This window comes from Eulemur rufifrons, chromosome 17 (assembly GCF_041146395.1).
Source record: "Eulemur rufifrons isolate Redbay chromosome 17, OSU_ERuf_1, whole genome shotgun sequence".
Classification (NCBI taxonomy): domain Eukaryota; kingdom Metazoa; phylum Chordata; class Mammalia; order Primates; family Lemuridae; genus Eulemur; species Eulemur rufifrons.
The window spans coordinates 79,018,281-79,040,616 of record NC_090999.1 but is presented as its reverse complement, the minus strand read 5'-3'; the positions used below and the strand labels follow the sequence as shown (position 1 = coordinate 79,040,616).

General features: G+C 41.2%; 1 protein-coding gene across 1 annotated transcript in view; it reads left to right on the top strand.

The window, feature by feature from the left end:
- Positions 1 to 22,336, top strand: part of EPB41L4A (erythrocyte membrane protein band 4.1 like 4A) — a 234,384-nt gene that overhangs the window by 96,569 nt on the left and 115,479 nt on the right. Inside the window, exon 2 of the mRNA XM_069492153.1 lies at positions 306 to 410. Coding sequence (XP_069348254.1) covers positions 306 to 410 — 105 coding nt within the window. The remainder of the gene's footprint in view (positions 1 to 305; positions 411 to 22,336) is intronic.

Here is a 22,336-nt window from a genome sequence, read left to right as displayed (position 1 = left end):
CATATAAAAGATTATCTTTATTAAAAGAATTTTGTCTTGAAGATAATTTATAATCCCAGAAGAAAAGAAGCTTATATCTAAAACTGACTGCAATTTAAAAATTATTTTCCAAAGCAATTTTTTAAATACACTTTGCCTTAAATCACATTTTTCTTCGTAATTGAGGTGAAACTTAAAGAGGGAACCATGGTCTAATAAAATTGCTCCATCGTGAGCAAAGCTAGTAAAAGATGAGAACCATGATTGTGTCCCACTGAGAAAGACAAGACACCTTGTTAAAAAAGAAATGTGAATTATTTTTGCAGAAGTCAACGAAAGGTTCCGTTGTCCTTGACCATGTATTTCGTCACATAAACCTTGTGGAGATAGATTATTTTGGGCTGCGTTACTGTGACAGAAGCCATCAGACGGTAAGTACAATGACTTTTTGTTATATGTTTCTGGTTATAAATTTTGCTCTATCTCTGGGCTTTCCTGATGTGTTTTTAGATGCTTAGGGTCTTTGTAAGTGAAAATGACTTTGAAAACCTCAGACTTGTTTTCCCCTCAAAATTCCTTTGCATTTTTTCTCTTTTGCCAAGAGTCTGTAGAGTTGCTGGGTTCACAGCGTCTATGAGCGTATAGTTCTTTTTGCAGAGGGCTTACGTGGTTTCCAGTTTTGCAACCATATTCTAGTGAGTGCTTTCCATTTGTGCTGTTAGGAGGACTTACGAAGTTGCTCAGTGTGTGTTAGGAGACAAGTGGCTAGGCTTTTGAAGTGATATTATTGCTTTTTAAGAAAGGAAAGGTTAAAGAGAAGAAATACATACAGTGTTAGAAAAAAGTAATGCCTATCTCCTATCTAAGTTTTAATTGTGGAATGAGCTGTTACAAAATAGACATTTTCATTCATGAGCTTGATGGCATAAGAGCAATAAAGGCAAACCTGGCTTTTGGTTCTGATGTCAATTATTCACAAGGGTTAACTCAGAAGAGAGTTATTAAGAAATTCACCACAGTGGAAAGACTTTGGAGGTGATGGTTTTGCAGGATGAAAGGATATTCATTAATGAGACTTTTGGTTTAGTCTAAGAAAGATCTTAACCTCAGATAGATACAGACTCATTATGCAAAGTGCTCATGGTTACCTTAAAAATAGCCTATCTGACTTCCTTTTTATTTTTCATCTATTCAGTTTCTATTGAGATAAAGATTTCCTCCTCTTCCTTCATCAGTTCTCCTGGCCTCCATGGGGTCATTTGGGGTGCATTCAGTGATACGATTTTCTATTTTTTTTTATTATTTTTTTTTATTTCTTTTCCTTAAATTTTTAGTCCATGAAGACAGATTCCTAAATGATACGATTTTCTGAGTGGTGGTTTTGTGCCCTGGTCCCAGGGATGTCCTAGGATGAAAAGAGACAGGCAAAAGGAACGCTATTGATGGTGGTGACTCGTGATTTTTCTTTAGTTCTATAATCTGTCTTACAGGAGGATTTCATAAAGTAGGAGTGAAAAATCTGAGTGTGTTGGATAGCTTTCCTAGAAAGACATAACTTTCTAAAGGCTACTGGTCATTAATGCATACTGCAAAGAAAGGGAATGGACTTCTTCAGAAGTTAACTGAATTCTATCTTGTATAGGTCACAAGTAAATATACTAGAACTGTAAATCTATACTGAAAGATTAAATTGAAGGTTATAGAAGACATCTTGCATTACATTCTTATTTTTGAAATGACATTTTTTTTCTAGCAGAGAAAACTACAGTTTCCTGATATTATCTGGTATGTCAGACCTTGTCTGGAAACATCGACTCTCTTGCTAAAGTTATATAGACCTTATCTGTCTCTTTCTCTCATTCTTTCTTTTTTTTACTTAGCAAAGAAAAGAATATGTGAAAAGCAAGAGAATTTCAAAACAGTGGCCCCTATTGTTGCAAAAGAACTAGCAGTTATTATTGATAATTTATTGAAAGTTCTATAGGATTTGTATCGAGCCCAGGGTTTTTTTATTCTTGCCTTCTAAGGTTTGGCATTTGTGCTAGTGTTTATAATTCAGGTCTTAGGAGAAAATGAAATTAAAAAGGCAAACTCTTAAGTCGTATTATTTTGATGCGGTAAGAACATCAGGTGTGTAGATGAAAAAAGTATTCTTTGCCTTCTGAGTTTGTGTTATTTCTTGCCAGTAAACTCAGATAAAACAGATGGTTTGTAAACATTGCCTAGTTTTTGCATGTTCAAATGTATTGCCTGATTCCTTTTAATTGTGGGAGGCGGTGAGAATAAGGTTGACCGCTTAGGTGGTCAAAAAACAAGTGGTGGAGCTGCAGGTAAAAGTGAAGAAAGATGACTAGGAAAGAAGAGATGGCTCCCAGTGAAAAGCCCTAGGCTTCCCCTCCTTTCCCCGTCTCTGTATTAGCCAAGGATCATACTTTCGGGCCATGCTGGAACTCCGGCTGGGGCTGGGGAGGGAACAGGCTGGGCAGCCTGCAGAACTGCCAGTCAGCAGCTGTGGTCAACAACCAAACTATGAGCATGTGAGGGGGACTGGCAGTGGCAGAAGGTAAAAAAGTGTCAGGGAGGGCTTTGTGCCCATCTCACAGATCAGTGAGTTGCATGAGAAGGTAGGCAGCTGCCCTAGAGAGCTGGAGAGCAACATGCCTGATGAACGTGTTTCCAGGATGGATGGGCCTCACGTGGCAGGGAACTTACTGTCTGCCTCGGAGCACCGGGCGAACCGAGAAGCCTGGAACTCATTCATCAGCGGCAGCGCCCCCACCCCCATCATCATCGTCAGTGCTTTGGGAACTATAAACATTCTTCATGCGTTATCACATGCTCAGAACAACCCTACAAGGTAAATACTATCAGGCCGTGAGAGATGAAGAAACACCAGCTAAGAAGGTTAAGCACCTTTCCCAAGGCCACATAACCAGCACGTATTACTGTCAGAATTCGAACCCAAGTCAGCACGTCTCAGCACCTTTCAGCCACTATAATATCCTGATGAAAAGGGTTTTGCAGACTTAGGGTACTAAAGAATTCTTTTTCTATGCAATTTACATACTTGATATTTGTTGAGAGAGGAGTTAAATGGCATTTTTCAGTAAGTAAACGTCTCAGATTGACCTTGCGGTGAGAGGGCTTATTTGGGCCTTCGTGCGTTTGCGTGTTCCTGTGGTCATTCAGCAGTTACTTAATGAGTGCCTGGTATGTGCAGGCCTTGTGTGAGTGTGTTCTGTGTCTCAGGAACTCAGGGGAAAGGGAATCTACTGCCTGGAACAGCACATATTTTTAAAAAGGCACAAATGTTATTAATGGCTATACATTTCATGAGACCAAGTCCTGGGAAATTTGTGTAACAAATGCATTGACTCAGGTGTTACCCACGTGTAAAGAGTTACAACTAGAGAGAAATATACCTTGTTGAGGCAAACTTCTCTCTAAGGCAGCGGTCCCCAACCTTTTTGGCACCAGGGACTGGTTCCATGGAAGACAATTTTTCCACTGGGGATGGGGGGGATGGTTTCAGGATGATTCAAGTGCATTACATTAATTGTGCAGTCAAACCTCTCTGCCAGTGATAATCTGTATTTGCAGCCGCTTCCCAGTGCTAGCTTCACTGCCTCAGCTCCACCTCAGATCATCAGGCATTAGATTCTCATAAGGAGCCACAACCTAGATCCCTCGCATGCGCAGTTTACAGTAGGGCAGTGGGGTTCCTGCTCCTATGAGAATCCGAGAATCCGATGCTGCTGCTGATCTGACAGGAGGCAGAGAGTGTATGCGGTGATGGAGGCGGTGGGGAGCAGCTGTAAATACAGATGAAGCTTCACTTGCTGGCCCGCCGCTCACCTCCTGCTGTGCAGCCTGTTTCCTAACAGGCCACTGACTGGTACTGATCCATCTCCTGGGATTTGGGGACTGCAGCTCTAAGGAGGGTATCTGACTTGATTTGGAACACTCTTGGAACCTTAATTTCTTCACTTTGGTTCTCAGGCAGGTTCTGTAAAAGAACCTCTAAGAAATAAACACAGTTCTTCACCAGGATGTGTGTACTGAGGCTGAATTAACACAATGGAATGAAAGCTGCACACATTAACTCAGTCATTTACAGAAGCCAACTTCTTGGCCAGGTGTGGTGGCCAAGAGGGAGGCTCAGGTGGGAGGATTGCTTGAGGCCAGGAGTTTGAGACCAGCCTGGGCAACATAGGGAGACCGTGTCTCTGCTAAAATTAAATAATAAAAAACTGACTTCTTAAAGGTGCACCACAGGGTTTGCACACTTGTAATTCCTTTGCATAAAGACAAAGGGAAAGCACTTGGCCTAGGCATAGAACCTGTTTTCTGTTCTGTTTGCCTTGTGCTATCCAGGATCATTCTTGATTCAGACTAGTCTGTGTGAGGATGTAGGTCTCTTGTATCAGGACCTTAGTTCAACTTACAGAAAACGCCCAGCCTCGATTTGAGGTGTGTATAAGGCAGTCTTTCATAGGGATTATAAGAATGCACTCGGGAGTCAGACCTGGATTTGTCTAATGATCCTGTCACTTACTAGTTATAACTATTTATTATTCCCTTAAAATACTGACCATGAATGCAGAAGGGCAGCACTTCTAGAGAAGTTTGCTCCTCCCAGTATGTCCTAGGACTGCCTATCACCAGTCTAGCTGCTGCCTCTGCAGGAACATCTTGTTCTCTTCATGTGGCCCCGCAGCTCTGCTGGGTGTGTCTTAGCTTTGAATGGACACTGACCGGCTCTATGTGCTGCAGCCTAATGCCTGGCACCTGTGAATGTGACACCTTATGTGGCAAGAGGGACTTTGCAGATGTGATTAAGTTAAGCATCTAGAGATGGGGAAATTACCCTGGATTAGGCAGGTGAGACCAATGTAATCACAAGTGTCCTCATATGTGAAAGAGGGGACGTCAGAGAGAAGATGCAACAGTGGAAGCAGAGGGTGGAGTGACGCAATTATTGGAAGGGGGCCTTAAGCCAGGAGTTCAGGCAGCCCCTGGAAGCCGGAAAAGGCAAGGACACAGAGTCTCTCCTAGAGCCTCCAGAAGGAACACACCCCTGCCAACACTTTGATTTTAGCCCCGTGAGATCCATTTTGGACTTCTGACCTCCAGAACTGTAAGATAATAAATTTCAACTGCTTTAAATCACCAAGCTCGTGGTAATTTACTACAGCAGTGAAAAGAAACTAATACTTGTAGATACAGTGGGGAGAGTTTTATTCTTGTTTGCTCAGTGGGAATCTGAGGGCTTTCTTGTTTGGCTTCTTCACATTAGGCAGAAACCCGAAACACTGTTACTTTCCCTGAGTAATAATATCATACATCCTCTGCTGTGAATGCTTAGGATTTCTTTGTGATTAGAGCTGCGTGTGCATCCTCAGATGTTTACGGACAATATTAGTTGCTGCTTCAAAAGTATTTAGGTTCCTTATGGGAGAGGGATGGCAAGATCTAGTACAGTGATAGGCGGAGACTTGAAACTGCAGCAGCACAGACTTCTTCACTTTAAAGAATTGGTGAATTTGAAATTACTCTGAGGTTGCCAGGAACTTGAACAATCTTTTGGGCTTGCAGAAGTTATTGTAAATGAATTGTGATTTGGTGGAACAGATAGCTGCCTTTGGAGTTACAAGATAGGTTTGAGTCCTGTGTCTGCTAATGCATGGTCAAGTCACTTAATTTGTCTGAATCTTGATATCCTTATCAATAAATTGAGAATAAAATTCTTTTTCTCCTCAACTTTCAGGAATGTTATAGGACCAAATGAGAATGCATGAAAACTCTTCGTAGATTATAAGGTGTTAAGCATGTAAAAGGCCTTTCCTATTGAAACTAGGATGGGAGAAAATATTGGTAGTGATGTACATTTTCTAAAAAGTGGAATTGGGGGAAGAAGGAAACAGACTGGAGAAAAAGAAGACAGATCAAACTCTAGATTCTTAAACACCTTTTGAGATTTTTGAGGATAAGTTTTATTGATATTGAAGGCAATATTAAGGATGAATGTGATTTCTCAATCCTGGTTCTGGTTTTAAAATTAGTTTTAAAAGGGAAAGCACTTGGCCAGGGCACAGAGCCTGTTTTTCTGTCCTACTCTGACTTGTGCCATCCAGGTTTGTTCTTGATCCAGACTGTCCAGACTGCCAGGATGTAGGTCTCTTCATCAGTGCTTTGGTTCAATTTATAGAACACTTCCTTCCAGAAATTATAATCGTGTCTTATTTTACCATTAGCACTTGAGGCTCCTTTGCAAATTATTCCTTCAAAGGCAGAAGTTATATATAATTAGAGCTTTTTTCAGGGTATGGAAATCAACATGGCTTTGAGAATCAGGCTGCTGGATTTGCTACCCTTTTTGCCTCAGAAGTCGCAGAAAGGGGAAAACAAGAAGCATGCAGATAAAGGTAGCACGTAAATATCTTCTTCCCCAGTGAACTCTTCCTTTGCTTCACCATGATAATCAAAGCAGTCAGAGACTTCCCACCTTCTTGACTAGCCCACCACCAGGCACACTTAGGTGCTTCTTCCAGTCATTTTTTCTCCTGTCACCAGTGCCTCTGACCTGTATCTTACCACCTCTCGCTTCTTCTCTTCTGTATCTCTAACCTCCCCTCTCTATTCCTTCCTTCCCACCAATATGCGGGGGAGTTCAGGTCTCCCCCATTTAAACCTCCCTTCCTCTATACCCATGCCCTCCTCTGTCTGCTGCTGTATTTGGGTCTCTCTGCATCGCACCTAAACTCCAGAAAACCTTGTTGAAGTTCTTTGCCTCCACTTCCAAAATCCCCTTCATTCCTAAACTTCTCGCTGTTCAGCTTTGCCCCCCATCACACCACCCCATTGCTCAATCCAAGAGACACTCGGCCCTTCTTACGTAGCCTTTCTGCTGCATCGACGCTATGCCTTGCTGCTCCTTGAAGTCCTCTCCTTTTGTCCTTATGACACCACATTCTCCTTGTTTTCCTCTTTTCAGGTTTTCTTCTAGCTGTTCCTGTGCAGTCTTCTTTATGATCACTATTCCTCTGCCTAGTCTATAAAATGTTGGTATTCACCAGGATTTTGTCCTTGATTTCCTCATGCTCTCTGTATAGGCTCACATGTTTAATGCTACCTCTTCTGGTACTATTTGTTTCTTAAATAATTTCTTTAAAAAATATAAACTAAACTCTGTGTATTTTTGTATTCTCCGCAATGCCCCCAAATGCCCTGATCCTCGTGCATTGTGAGCAGCAGCAGGCAGGCTCACGTCTGCACTCCCCGCCATGAGTAATGGCGCTCTTCCTGCCCCTTCTGGGACTGCGTGTCCTGGCACACACCATAATGACTGACAAAATGTGTGTAAGTGATCATGTGGGTCCTGCTGCAAAGAAAGGAAGGAAGACTGAAGATTGTCATGCTGTTATTACAAACGGGAATGTTTACTGTTTGAGCTGTCTTCAAGCATCTGGTGGAGGAATGGAGGGAAAAGATGAAGAAACAGAAAGGTCTTCTTGGGTAGCCCTTGACTTAATGAAGAACATCGTAAGCAGTGTGGCAGTGTGGGGGTACTGACGACAACACATGGCGGGTAACTGGGAAACAATAATGGCTGGTGGCTTTGCCAGAGTCCAGGGCCCTGGAAGGGAATGCCAGAAGCATGTATGTAGGGCCCCGCAGCACTGAAGCTCTCATTTTCCTGCCCATGAATATGTGTTCCTGGGTAATCCCATGTGTTCCATGGTTTAAATTACTATCAAAAGACTAATGACCCTCAAATTCATATCCTCAACCCAGATATCTCAAGAGACATCGCACTGTGTAAAGAATACAGACTCTGGATCTAGACTGTCTGCGTTCAGACTGTGCTCAACTACCAAGGAGAGCTGTATGGCATTCGGTCTTCCCAACTTTTCTATTCCTCAGTCCCCTGTTTATGAAGTGGGGATAGTAACAATACTGGCTTCACAGGGTGATAGTGAGGATTGAAGGAATCTATATGAAATACCCAGACTGGTGCTTTAAACTGTGTGCTCAGCGTGTGTTAGCTCCTTTTCACCACTTGGATGCCCCTCAGGTACTGCAAAGGCCATGTATTCAAAACTGAAGTCATCATCTTCCTCTCCCAATCTGTGCTTTTTAAAAATGTTTTTAAGAGCAGTGATTTTTTTGAAGAATTTTTTAAAAAACCATGTTGTACTTGTGTATAATTTTAGCTTGAGAATAAAAATTTTATAAGTTTTAGCAGATGCAAATCTTTGATTTCTCCTTAATATTGACATTGTAAAATTGAATTGTCATATTACTCTTAAATGTACCTAGTGAATCTGTATATCATAGCAATTTTGTATTCTTCATCTGTCTTTAAAAAAATAATGAACAAGTGCTTTCTTAGAAGTCAGAAATTTTCTTTATTTTTTAATGTCCTTAAACTTTATATTTCTATTCTGTTTTCTCCATAAAATTTTCTTATATTTTTATTAATAAAATATATTCATATATAACATCATACATATAAATTGGACTTTTGAGTTTATTTCCTGAGACCTTAAGGCTCTATATTGAGCCTTAAGAGTAGTTATTACAGCCATGGTTATCATAAGGTAGTTAAAACTACAAAGTACTCACTTTTATAAATATTAAAGGAAAAAAGTAAGCATGTATTGGAAATGCATCTCTTAATGAATGGGACTTTGTCTTAATTAGTCCAGGTACTCCTGGATGATTATATTTTTGGAGTGAGATAAGGCTCAGCAATAATATTATTCCTATTTTTTGTTTTTATAGTTATGAGTACTGAGTAGCCTTATTTACTTAAATAGATAGGAAAGGAAGGAGTTTAGCTAAAGGAAGATTACTCAATTCCTTGAACTCTTTCTGCATTATATGGCAAAAAAAATCACATAGTGATCCTTCATCTAAAATTATTTTTGGTATCTCTCAGGTACCTCAAACACAAAGCAGTCATGATCTTCCCTTCCAACTCTACTGCTTATATTCCTGAGAGTAGTGCTTCTCAGATCACTCAATTAGGTTCTTCGATCTAGCTGAAAGCAATGAATACAAAACCACCTGACTGGTTGGGTGCCTTGGCTCATGCCTGTAATCCTAGCACTGTGGGAGGCGGAGACGGGAGGATTGCTTGAGCTCAGGAGTTCAAGACCAGCCTCAGCAAGAGTGAGACCTCGTCTCTACTAAAAATAAGAAAATTACCCAGGCATCGTGTGGTTCTGTAATCCAGGAGTTTGAGGTTGCAATGAGTTATCATAATGCCACTGCACTCTACCCGGGGAGACAGAATGAGAGACTCTGTCTCCAAAACAAAACAAAAATGGAAACTGAACCTGCCTCAACACTTCCCCCCTTTAAAAAAAAAAAAAAAAAAAACGCACCTGACTTAAAATTTGTTACTCAATGTTTATAGTAATTCAGCTTCATAATTTTTGGTAAATGTATTAATGCTTTACCAAGACTTATTAAGTATGCCTTTTTCTTAGAGGCACTTGTTTCAGTCTAATATAGCTAGAAGACAGCCAAACAATTATTACTTTCAGCCTATATTTGCCAATATAAGATTTTTGATAAAATGCTTTTACCTAATTATGTACTTTATGTTTTCATCAGAATCTTGTAGCTGCAGATTTAGTTCATGCAGCTCGTGGAAGGTGGCCAAGATATAACTCTTTGGCAAAGCCAGTCATTAAACCTCTCATCCAAACTAGCTTGCTTCCTGTCATTTGTCAGTTTAAATGAAAATGTTAACTTGTGTTCTGTGAAAAGCATTTCACTTGGAATTATATTCCTAAGATGGATAGACAGATAAGGCACAGCATTTTGTCACCTAGATGAGGCAGGTCTGCTTTCAGTTAAGTCTTACCAAAACTTTGTTTTATTCTTATGGGTCTCCTCCTCATGAGTCATGCGTATTTTGACAATAGCTGGAGGATGGAAGTTGCAAGATGATTAAACAAAAATCATCACTCCCTGCGTGCCTTACTCTGTAATATATCTCATTTCAAAACCACCTAACTGTGGGCCAAACCGTACTTATAAAACTTTGCCTAGTCCCTCCCAGAAATCTGTATAATGTAGGGAAAGATACAAAAACTCTTTCTTCTGATTTATGGTGTCTTTATTAAAGGCGACTTTGCTAACACCAGGATTTAAAAAGTCTTGCTGTTTCTCCTGGTGGTTTTCATACCCTGGGGCAATGTGCTATAGCGGCTTGACATGGGTGAAAGGTCCTTTTTTACAGTAAATTGGGAAAGGGGAATTTTGAAAGGAGAGTGCAGTGGGAAAGGAGGACTTACATGCTACCTTAATTTCAGGTCTGTTCTTAGGTTGATCAGGTGTAGAGTGAGAGTGTATACGGAAGCTGAGGATCTGGGAATTAAGTCCCTTAAAACTATCTGTTGCCCATGTATCCCTTGGGAAGTCTTCACTGCAGCATCCCTCAGGTGGCTGCACCTTTGTTGGAATAGCTTAGTGAATGCCACCACCATCCACCTGATTGCTCAAGCTAGAATCTTGGGTGTCATTCCTGGCTACATCGTCTCACCTTCTGTCCTAGCTAACCAGTCACCAAGTTCTGTCATTCTACTCCTTAATACCTAAAGTGACCATATAATCCACCACCCAGTCCAGGATACTTTGAGAGTGAAAAGGGGGTCACTGTTAGTAACTAGCTGGGACAACTGGTGTAAACAGGACTCATGGTCACCTGCTAAATCAGTCTCCATCTCTGATTTTTAGTCCAGGTGCCAGAAGATTAGCTTGGCTTTCTGTAAGAGCTTTTGACTGGCCTTCCTGTCTTTGGTCTTATTCCCTTCAATGTTTTCCCCACTGCAGTTGCAGTTTTCTTTTAGAAAGGCAACTTTACTGATGTCTCCTCTTTGGCTAAAAGTTTTTTAATGAATCCTTAAGGGAAAATCCACACTCCTAAACATGGTTTGCAAAGTCCTTCAAGATGTGCAGCCCTTGGTTACTCTCGAGCTCCTTTTCTTGCAAGGTGACTCTCAGTTCCCCGCCCCAGCGCATACTTCAGGTGCTGAACTACCTGCAGCTCCTCACCTGCACCACGGTGTCTCAGGGTGTTGTGCACAGTGCTTGCCCTGCTGGAACACCCTTCTTGTTTTCATCCCTCCCTTCATTTTAACCTGGTTAAATCCTGTTCTTCCTGATCACGTGGTATAGTCTCTCTGATGTCTCCTCCTTCCCAAAGCTTTCCCCCATCCCCTAGAAATACCTTGGGCTTTCTCCTATCACAAATTGCAAATACTGTGTATGTTGTGTTTCCCTGTTAAATAATACAATTTGATTGGAAGCTCCTGGGGGGGGTATTGAATCCTATTCACCCCCTCGTTCCCACCTCTGTTGCTGTGAAGCAGGTGATCTGTAATGGTATCAAATGGAGGAACTCTCACCTGGACAGTGTGGGCAGGCCAGTGGGAGGTGAGGGCCTTGACAAGAGCTCCTCCCCTACGCCACCTTTCTATGTCTGTGTGCTCCCTCCTGTCCTGCAGTTCTTTGAATTTATCACCTTGCTTCTCTTATGAAAGGCCTCTCCTATTGTTCATTTAAACCAGATTTTACCTATATTTAAAAAAAAAAAAAAGAGAAGAAAAATCTTTACTGAGATGTTAGGAAATTAGGTTGGAAATTTATGAGATTATAAGGAATTACAGATCTAGGGTATTTTCAATGTGCTGGCAGCTACCAGGTACTGTTTAGAATATTCCTGCATACTGAGAGGTAGGGTAGTACAGTGTGTAATAGAAGGAGGTATTTTACAGGAGGATCTGAGTCCAGGCAGTGTCACCCATAGCTATATGGTTGTAGATCCCATGATTTTAAAAAATTAGCTTATTAGAAACAGTACTTTTAATAAAAGAATAGATTTTTCTGTTTCTCTATAGTTGAACAGTGTCTAATAAGAAAGGGAGAGATGTTGTTTTTCTGGAACATTTTCTGTTCAGAGTGGGTCTGATGTCTCCTGAGCACAGTCATATGATACATTATGAGAATTCAGGAGCTGACATGCTTGAAAGAACCCTTGGACGTGTGAGAGGGGAGCCTCCCAAATGACACCCGCAGAGTCACTTGGTGCGTTGCATGCTTTCCTCACTGTCGTGCCTGGGAAAGGCAGAGCATGCTTTGATGGGTTCTGTTTCTTTGTTGCATGTGTTGATTTTGACGTGGGTTCAAAAATGCTCTTGAAGGACCTATATTTGTCTGGAATCAGCTCCATGACACACTTTGAGCTTAATCCTTTTATAGTTTTTTTTTTCCCTTTTCCCTCAAATGGTTGATCACAATGGGCATGAGTATGTCTTCCATGGGTCATGTATAATGAAATATTTTATCCTACAGCTTTAATAAATTTGTTTTCCAGGTTTAGGGAGGTAAGGAACAGAATTCTGTCTTGTACAGAAAATGATTTTTCATCAGTGGCACCCAGTGTCTTTTTTTTTTTTTTTTTTTTTACCAAAACTAGATTAAAGGAAGGAACAGTTGCATATGATAAATCTGTAAAATAATTTAAAACAAAACTATAAGGAATGACAAACCTGAACACATATGTACATTTAAATATGTGTGTGTGTGTGTTATATTTTTGTACATAAAACAAGGTACACAGATACGCTGAGTGTTCTTCTTATCAATAAAACAGGTACCAGAGAAATTTCTGTGACCCACATCTTCTTAGTTATATAAGTACGTGAATGGAACAATTGCTGATTCCTTTAGTATGACCATTTTATTAAATTAGACTGTGGCTCCCTGGTTAAATCAGAATGAACTATAGAGGGTGGAATTTCAGACAGTTGATTGATGGCTAATGGAAAGCAGTTATTTTTAGAATTAATGATTCTAGACATTTTCTTGATTATCATAGAAAACTAGTTTTTTTTCAAATCTAGAATTTTGATACAAACCTCTGATAAATTAACCTTGATTTAACCTTATTCTGAATCTTAAGAGGATTTTCTCCATGAGTATAACAAGCAATCTAATTGGGATGTGTCAGTAGCCTAATAAAATGTACCTTATAGAATATTGTTTTATCTTGAATTTTATAAAATTTCAGATATATTGCAGTACTAAAAGCTGAGTGTCTGGTTTGTCTTTTTTGTAGACCTGCTCTAGTAAGAGAGCGGCCTAGAGGGATTGTTGAAAGTTAGGCTTTTCTGGGTGATTGGGACTTACCTACTTTCTCTTTTGAACTATGAATTTTGAAAGTTGCCTTATGGATTAACAGAAGTAGGCCTTTTAGAAGCTGCTGATGTGTAGGGGCTTAGCTTAGCACAGTGGTCTCAAGGACTTTATTTCCAGGGGAGAGACGGACCAAAAATGTCTGTTCAAATCTTAGATAGTGATGAGTGCTTTGAAAATAAGATGGTGAGTGACACTGGGCTTCCTTCCACTGGGTGGTCAGAAGAGGCCACTGTGAGATGACATTTAAACTAAGGCTTGAGTGACAAGAAGGGGAGGAGTGTGGTGGGCAGGAGGAACAGCTGGTGCAGTGGTCCTAAGAGGGGGACAAATATGAGGTGTAGAAATTAAAGGAGAACAGTGATGCTAGATAGTGGTGGGAAAGGGGGTGAGGAAGTGGGAAGGTGGGCAGGGTCCACATGGCAGAGGGCCCAGGCGCCTCCAGTAGGCTACATATATGGGAATCTAATTGGGAGTTTTAAGCTGAAGAGTCATAGGGTCTGAAGGGGGAACTGGTTTTGGGGTTTGGGGAGTCAGCTGTTCTGTTCTGAATATGTCAAGCTTAAAATGTCCATTGGACATCCAAGAGATGTCAGGTGAGTAGTTTGGGCTCCTGGGAGGTTAGAGTCGCATTTAGGAGTCCCCAGGTTTTTAAAGTCATGAGACAAGATATGGTCATTTAGGGGGGAAAAGACTACAAGTGCAGAAGAGGAGGGGCAAGGCTGACACACGCAGCTGTGCTAAGTCGGGTACTCTGGAGTTGGCACAGCTGTGGGGGGTGCTGAGCAAGGTGTGCAGGCCCTACTTACATCATAGCCCTTTGGGCTGGCTTGGCTCGTTTGAGCCAGTTTACTTTGTTAGCTAAAACTACATTGACATTCAGCTACTGGGACAGAGTTTAAACAAACCCTAACTTAACCATGTATATATTTTAATTACTACAGTTTCAGGACGTGGTAAATTTAGGATTTTATTTCAAGATAAAATGATCTTGGCCTGGTGTGGTGGCTCATGTCTAATCGTAGCACTCTGGGAGGCTGAGGCAGGAGGATCACTTGAGGCCAGGAGTTGGAGACCAGCCTGAGCAACAGAGTGAAGAGATCCCTTCTTCAAAAAATAGAAAACTCAGCCAGGTGTGGTGGCACGTGTCTGTAGTCCCAGCTACTGAGGCAGGAGGATCACCTGAGCCCAGGAGTTGGAGGTTGCAGTGAGCTGTGATGATGCCACTGCACTCTAGCCTAGGCAACAGAGTGAGACCCTGTCTCAAAAAAAAAAAAAAAAGATTTCACAGTCTATACAGTGATACTTATCCAGATTTTAGAAATGTGTAGCTACTTCACTTATCCAAAATGTAGATGAAACTTACTAAGAAGAACTGAAGTGTCTTGAGTAGCCAGAATTCATCATCTGAGAGTCTATTTACAGGATTCAGCACTTTTCTCATAGAATCTCTCATCTCTAAAACTATGTTTATTTTCATTTTTAGGAAGAAATCCAAACACGTTGGTTATTATGTGCTCTGGCCCTAAGATCTTTGAAGCAGTCGCATAGATCTATGACTTTTGGCAGGGCTTGGCAGGGACAGTTCATCTCAGCTTCACTTAGTATCTGCTGGAAAAGCTTGCAGGCTGGTGGCTGGAGGCATCTGAAGTCTCAGGCATGTGTCTGCTGGTTGATGTTGACCTGGGCTGGGGATGGAACACCTGCATGGAGACATTCTGTTGTCACTTGGCTTCCTCACCATGTAGTGGTTGGTTTCAGTGGCAAGCGTCCAGAGGATGAGAATGAGGGAGGGACAGGGAAGAGCAAAAGTTATATCATCTTTTATGACTCAGTCTCAAAGTCAAGAAGTGTTATTTCTATTGCATTCTATTGATTTGAAGTGAAGAGAAGGCCAGACAACATTTAGAGGGAGTGAATATTACATTACACCTTTTGATAGGAATAGTGTTGACTAATTTGAAGACATGTTTTAAAACATAAGAGTCTGTTCTCTGGCCAAAAATTGTATTTTTCCTACATGTAAAATGCACTCATCCCTTCCAAGGCCTCCCAGAATTCTTATTTATTATGACATTGGAATCAAGCTTAAAGTCTTAATCTTATCGAATCAGACGCTCTGAGTATTTTTCTTCAAGTTTAACTCCTTGAGTATAGTTCCTTTTAATCTGAAGACATGTGAATTAAGATAAGAAAGATGTATGTGCTACCTCCCATTCAACATATAGTAGTGGGGTACACAGTACAACATATAGTGCCTAGGATAGCAGTATATATACATGCTTCCAGTTAGTCACACTAGTCCGTAACAGTTGTGAAATCTAGGCAGGCACATGTAGGAATTTCTCTGATTAGAGCTTGGTCTCACTGCCTGCGAGTTGCTGACAGCGATGATTGGCCCTGTCTTGTAGGCTCTTAGTTTTGTTCTCTGGGCTTTCCTTCTTGTTCTGTAAAAAGTAGTGTGCATTTGCAGCTGAGTAGTGTTCTCAGCCTGCTTTTTGCCTGATGAGGATTGGAAGTCTAAAGGCCTCGTTTCAGTTTGTAGTATCTCGGTCCCTTTCAACCCAAGCTGGTATAATTCTTATAAAAAACTTTGCGGATTTCTGATGAAACAACTTCGTTAGACAGAGGCAACACCCACAAATTGCTTTGAAATAAGCTCTTTTGTACCTTAGATCTCCTACAAGTTTGCTGGGGAAGAGTGTCCTTAAGATTATTAGAGAAGCTTTTGTTATCTTGAAAAGATTTATGAGGCATCATGTTAAATCTTTTTTGAGGACTTAATGAAGGGTTTTACAGTTATATAATGTTTTCCTGACAGCAAGCAGGATTCAATCTTTTCCCAGAAGCCATTTCTTAATTGTAGCACTGTTTGACTTCTGATAAGACTAGGAATGAGAAAATTTCATTGTCAAGACCAGTAAGTCCTGGATCCTTGATATTTTAATAGTTTTTATTTTTAGCTTATCTCTCTCCTCTTGCATTTTATTATAGGCAGCAAAAAGAAGCCAGTTGGTACTTTCAGCAGTTTACCTGGAAATCTCCTTATCTGGATCATCCAGCTCATTAGGTACATTTTTCATTTTCCATGTTGCTACAGGCAACAGCATTGCTAAACTTTCTGCCTCTGCCTAATAAGGTCCCTTTTCTTCCTGTTTCCAGTGGCTTTCTCTTTGCTTCCCTGTAGGCCCTGGCAGGCAGCCTCCTTGAGGGCCCTCAGACTCCCGCTAATACTCTCCTTCCAGCCCCTCCTGCTGCCTCTTTCCACACTTAGGAGAAGGTGAGGGGAGTGGGCCTGATCAGGGAGGGCATTAGGCCATCATAAGGGCTTTGGTAAGAAAGGAAACCACTGGGGGATATTGAACAGAAGAGTGAACTGATCTGACCCACATTTTAAAAGAATTTCTCTAACTGCAAGGACAGATCTTGAAGGGATACTGTCAAAGGAATAGTTGAAGAAATCCAGGGGAAAGGTAATGGCTGCTTGGACCTGGGAGTGGTGAGAATTTGTCAGATTTTCTTTCTATTTTGAACACAGAGCCAGCAGGATTTGCAGATGGATAACAGAGATAGAAGTTAAAGAGGTTTTAACCAGCACCAATGGAAAAGTGCTATACCATTTATTGAGATGGTGAAGACTGCAGGAGAACACGGTTTTTTGGGGATGGAATGGAATCATCAGTTCCCTTTTAGACATGTAAAGTTTGAGGTTCTAATAGGAATCTGAGTGGAGATCTCAAGTAGGCCACTGGATTTAGGGGAGAATTCTGGTTTGGCTATAAATTTGGGAGTTGTCGGTCTATAAATGACATTCAAGGCCAGGAGCCTTGTGTGAGGTGTGAGCTCCAGCAATCCAGGCTTTGCTAGTTAGGGAGATATTGAGCAAACAGCAGCAGACATCGTGAAGGTTTCTAGTGAGGTAGGAGGAGAAGCAATAGGGAAGAGGTTCCTGAAGCACGAGACAAGTTTCAAGAAGGTGGATGAACACTCTGTCATTAGTCTGCAAGGTGGAGGTCATTGCAGTCAGTACTAAAGTGGGTTCAAGAGGAGATGAGAGAGACAGAGAATAGAATAACTTTTTCTTCATTTCCCCAGAGATTTATTTCAAAGCACAGAAGTAAGATGGGCAGGTATGGGAGTCAGAAAAGTTATTTCGTTTTCTTGAAGTGGGAGAAATAAAGGCATGCATTCTACCAGAAATGATCCTACACAAAGGGAAACTTTACTGCAGGAAAGGGAGCAGAAAGTTGCTGAAACCATGTTCCTGAAAGTTGGGAAGGGGTGGGCTTAATTGGAGCATGGACAGATGGACAGTGCCTCCCCAGTGATAGGAGGGGAGACAGGGCAGCACAAATGCAGGCAGGTTGGTAGATGGGCTGGGAATGGGTACGCATGTTCTCTTCTGGTCGTTTTAATTTTTCAGTGAAATAGCCAAGATCTTCAGCTGAGAGTGAGGAAGGGAAAGGAGATGTTGGAGGTTTAAGGACAAAGGAGAAAGTGGTAAGGAATCATCCTGGAGAACGATAGAATAAAACATCATAGGATTCTGGGCGATACCAAGGGTTCTCGTGGGTTATTGATAATGAATGTCAAGTGAGCCCACCTGTGGTGTGCGGTTTGAGCCTCCAGTTATGTTCAGCTCCTTGGGTGCTGGCATGGAGAAGGCAGGGAGTTGGTGTTAACTACGGATGGTTTTTTTTTTTTAGTGGATATTATAGAAGGAATGGAATTGAGGACACTTATAAGTGAGTAATTGTAACGACTAGTGAGGGAAATGAGGACATGGTGGGGGGCAGCGGGGAGGGACAATGAAAAGGTAATAGGATCAATGAATTGGGTGTCCTGGTGGGGTCAGAAGGTTAGAGGGAGTGTGAGCTGGGAAAAGAGGAGTTGGTAGTTGAGTAAGAATCATGAAATGAGGGTTAGGCACACTATTCAGACAATATTCTGGAGAGTGGCTTGGCCTGAACATAGGGTGAATGGCTTCAGTTCCTTGGAGTGATCTACACTTTTGGGAAAGTTGTTTAACTACTGTTTTTCCCCATTTGTAAAATGGTAATTATAGTAGTTCCTACTTTATAGAGTCAACAAGAGGATGAAAGGAGTAAATACTGAATCTTCAACAGTGCCTGGCACATAGTAGGAATTTAATAATTAGCTATTATTGTATTTCTATAACGTAGAGTGGTGCTGGGGCCCATGGGTGAGAACTGAAGAATAGTCCCTGGGGCCAGTGATCCTTTATGAGGAGCCAGATGGATTCAATGAAATCCGCTTCTGCTGAAAAATGGGGCCCAGTTATAATTACCCCTCCTTCAGTGCAGATCACTCCAATGATAGGGCTTTGTTTTTGTCACGACTGTGAGATAGCTCTGTTAAGGTGGGTTTTACCTGAGGTCTTGAGGCTTATGTGATTCATACCAAGGAGCAAATTAAAACTATTTTCTGTTAATATTGCTTAGAGGGCCCGAGATCTGCTTATAGGAGCAGGCAGTCCTGGATTTCTTGGGACCTATGTGTGAATTGTGTTGAGTCCTAGAACTCCCCAAGAATGACCTGTTGTATCATTTTTTAAAATCTTTTTGGCTCCGTTGTCCCTGATAGATGTTCAACTCTTTTTACTCCCTTGAATCAAGAGATCGTATGCTGTGTTGATGAGAACTGTGTGTGCTTTTAAGGCCTTTTCTTTGGCCTACAGGAAACATTAAATTCTCCAAAGAAGAGTCAGCGTTACACTCAGTGTAAAATAAGATGCAGCAGAGCTTTTATTACTTCATGATTTTTTATTTAAAATTTTTGAGGCGTTATTTTACTATTGGAACTCTAGGACTAGTCTCCAAAAAAACAATTGGCAAATGAAAGGTTGTGCCCTGAATTTAATACATATATTTTGAAGGTTAGGATATTGATTTACTGGACAGTATTGGAGTTTTAAACTCTAATTCTCAGACTGTTACCTCGGAAATTGATGAAGTTTAGACATTATCAGCTGAGATAGATGAAAGCAAGCCCAGGGCATTTAGACAAGCCTGTAAGAGAGAGAGTAAGAAGGGGCTGTCATTGGTCTCCGGGTTACATCAATGCTGTTATCAGGATTGACAGGACTGAAGTGGTATGGCTGCCTATCGGCTGCCTCTTACACCGGCAAAGGCTCAGAGCTGGAGAGGACTCCTTAGTGACTGGGGGTTTGGTGTGTTTACTCTCTCCCGTGTTAGGAAGTAGACTGTGTGAAATCAGGGTGAGAGAGCAGGGTCTGTTTTAGCTAACTGTTGCCTTCCTACAAAGTAGGATCTAATCCACCTTGTGAGCATATACAAGCATATATAGGGTATACATTTGAAATAGGACAGAGAGAGGAGTGGCAGGGGGGTAAGTGACTGATTGATAGATTTTCCTAAAGAATGAGTAGCTTGAATGTTGAGAGTGACAGACATAGGGTCTTTCTCCTCGTGACTGCCTGGGTAGGCCAGAAGGCTACGCACCAGAGTACAGTTGAGAAAAGCCCTTCTCTGGTGGCCCAGCATGCTGGTGCTCTGCTCACTGTCCCTCTTTTCCCCCCACCCTGGGCAAATGAAAGGACAGAATGGACTTCTCTTTCCGGAAGTCCTCTATGAATATTGATTGTTTAGGTAAGTGTTAGCTATTGGGCAGCACCGATTTCAATAGAGTACAGGACTTGGAATATGACATTCTTCGTTGTTACCTAAAAATGGACCACTTGCTTTAAGAGCAATTGAGCCGATAGACATGTGTTTTATAAAAATTTAAGGCTCTCTTCTCCCCCATTTATGTGTTTTGAGGAAGTTGTTTTTTTTCCCATGAATACAATGTTCAGTGATTTTTTTTTTTCGGTGAAGTCTTCATACACTCACCTTGCAGAGTTAATTTTCTTTGTACATAATCTCATTATCTTGTATGTACTCATTTATACAAGTAATTATTGTCTCACCACATTGTATTGTAATTGTATGTCTATGTGTCTCCTGCTAGGTTGTGAGGCCTCAAGGTTAGGGACAGGTCTCATTCATCTTTGTGTCCCCACACTCCCCAAGACAGTGTCTGATATGATATATAAAGAATATACTGGATGTTCCTTAAATGTTGAACGAATGAATGATATCCCAGAGTCTGCCTCCAGAGTATTGGCAACCCATGACTAGTATTCTGGATGTAGCTCTTAAAACTGGGATAAGTGTTTGTTGGCAAATTCTTGTGGCCTTTTTTCTCTTTGGTTATGGTGTAGCAGCCTGTTTCATTGGGATCTGACATGGGCTGTGTTTGATAGCGTGTTGATAATGCGTGGTGACAAGTGCCGTCATAGCATAGCTGCTTTGATTCCAAGGTCATATCTTTCCCTCGGTTGAACGTAAGTGAGTTTTACGTTTCAAGACCTTGGCTTATGAAACCTGGTGGCTTGTGTTTATTATTTATGTTCTGGGGCATTTATCATTGTCTGACCTCTGTAACCCCTGGTTTCCATTTTGATCAAATGAGATTTGTTCGCGGCAAGATCTGGGCTGATGCTTAGCATAGCTAATGTGCAGTGAGTTGATTGAATAGACTGTGACTGAATCTGGCTGCCTCTTGTTCTTGCTGCAAAACTGTAATTTCTGACTCATCTCAGCACCTTCATACTATATTTTTTTCACCTCACAAATGTAATCACTCTTAAGGAAAGAGATTTATTTAAAAATTGTACAGATTATTACTAATGTGAATTTTTGGATAGGTTAACCCATCTTTCCTATTACATTTAGTTAAAAATTTCCTTCCTATTTTCCTTTACCTGCCTTTTTTAATGACCAAAAAACCTTCTGGAGAGACAGGAAAGCCAAAGATGAATTGAAGAACCTGTCTGTAAAGTTTGTCTTCTTGAGATGATGATGTTAGAAGGAGAAGTTTAAAAGCTTCCTTCTAATTTCTCCTTCCTGCTGGTTTCAGGATGAGACTTAGAGTAGTAAGAACAGAGCCTCCTTCCCTTCCCTCCAGTTCTTGTCACATATTTATTGAGGCCCCGTGAGTAAGTGGGTGTAAGGCCTAAAATGAAGGGCCAGTATTATGTGTGCCTTGACATCTGGGGAAAACTGGGAGACCCTCCATCTACTGTGTTCTCACAGATAAGGTCCCCTAGCAAACAACCTTCCCAGACCCCAGCCAGCCGACAGCTTCATTTCAGCCTTGTGGAGCCTGGAGCAAAGAAACCTACTGACCTTCGGAGCTCTGAGATAATAAATGGGTGTTGGTTTAAGCCTCTAAGTTTTGGTCATTTGGTGCACCAGCAACAGAAACCTAATGCAAGTGTTAATGAGTATTTGTGTTTGTTTTTCTTGGTTTTCTCCTTTAAAAAGTCCAGTCGGTAGTCTAACCTTTTTATTTAACATGAGTGGCAAGAAATAGTGCCCCCCCCACACACCTGATGTTTCCATTTCATGGAATAATCCACAGCTTTATATATGTGAGGGATGGGTGTGCTCTGTGTCCAACACACAGCTTAACATTCAAACTGAGTTTACTCTATTTGTATGAACCAGAGTTTGCCTGGGAACCATTATTTTTAACACCGAAGCCACGTCTTTAGTCACTGTGGGCCCCAAAAGCATTTCGATGATAATAGCCTCTGCTTCAAATACCGTTTCTGTTTTAAAAGTGAGTGATTCAAGACCTTTAAAAAATGAGACCTGATGAACACTAGAATAATGAACATTGTATTTTAAGTTGCTACACTCATATATATTGGTTACTTTTTAAAAAAATTTGAATAATTGAAACTGCTATATGAGTGGTAAATAGTGTAGATTATATGTGTACATGAATAGAGTTTAGTGCCATCATAAAATCTTACAATAAAATGACTACAACATACATTCTGTATGAGTAATTGCTATTATACATAATTAGGAATAAAGGTAAGGGGATTGTGTAAAGCATTAAATTACTATTTATGATTACAGCTATTGTTAAATGGCAGAGCATTTTTGCCCTCAACTGAGGGGAAGGAGAGGGCGAGCTGGGCAAGTGGGTTCGCCTGGACGACTCCTGCAGCCCCTTAACTCCTGACTCAGGGCAGGTATGAACGTTCTCACCAGGGGAAACCCAAGAGTGCTGGGAATGAGGTGGCTCAAGGTGGGTTAGCTCCTACCTTCCTGCT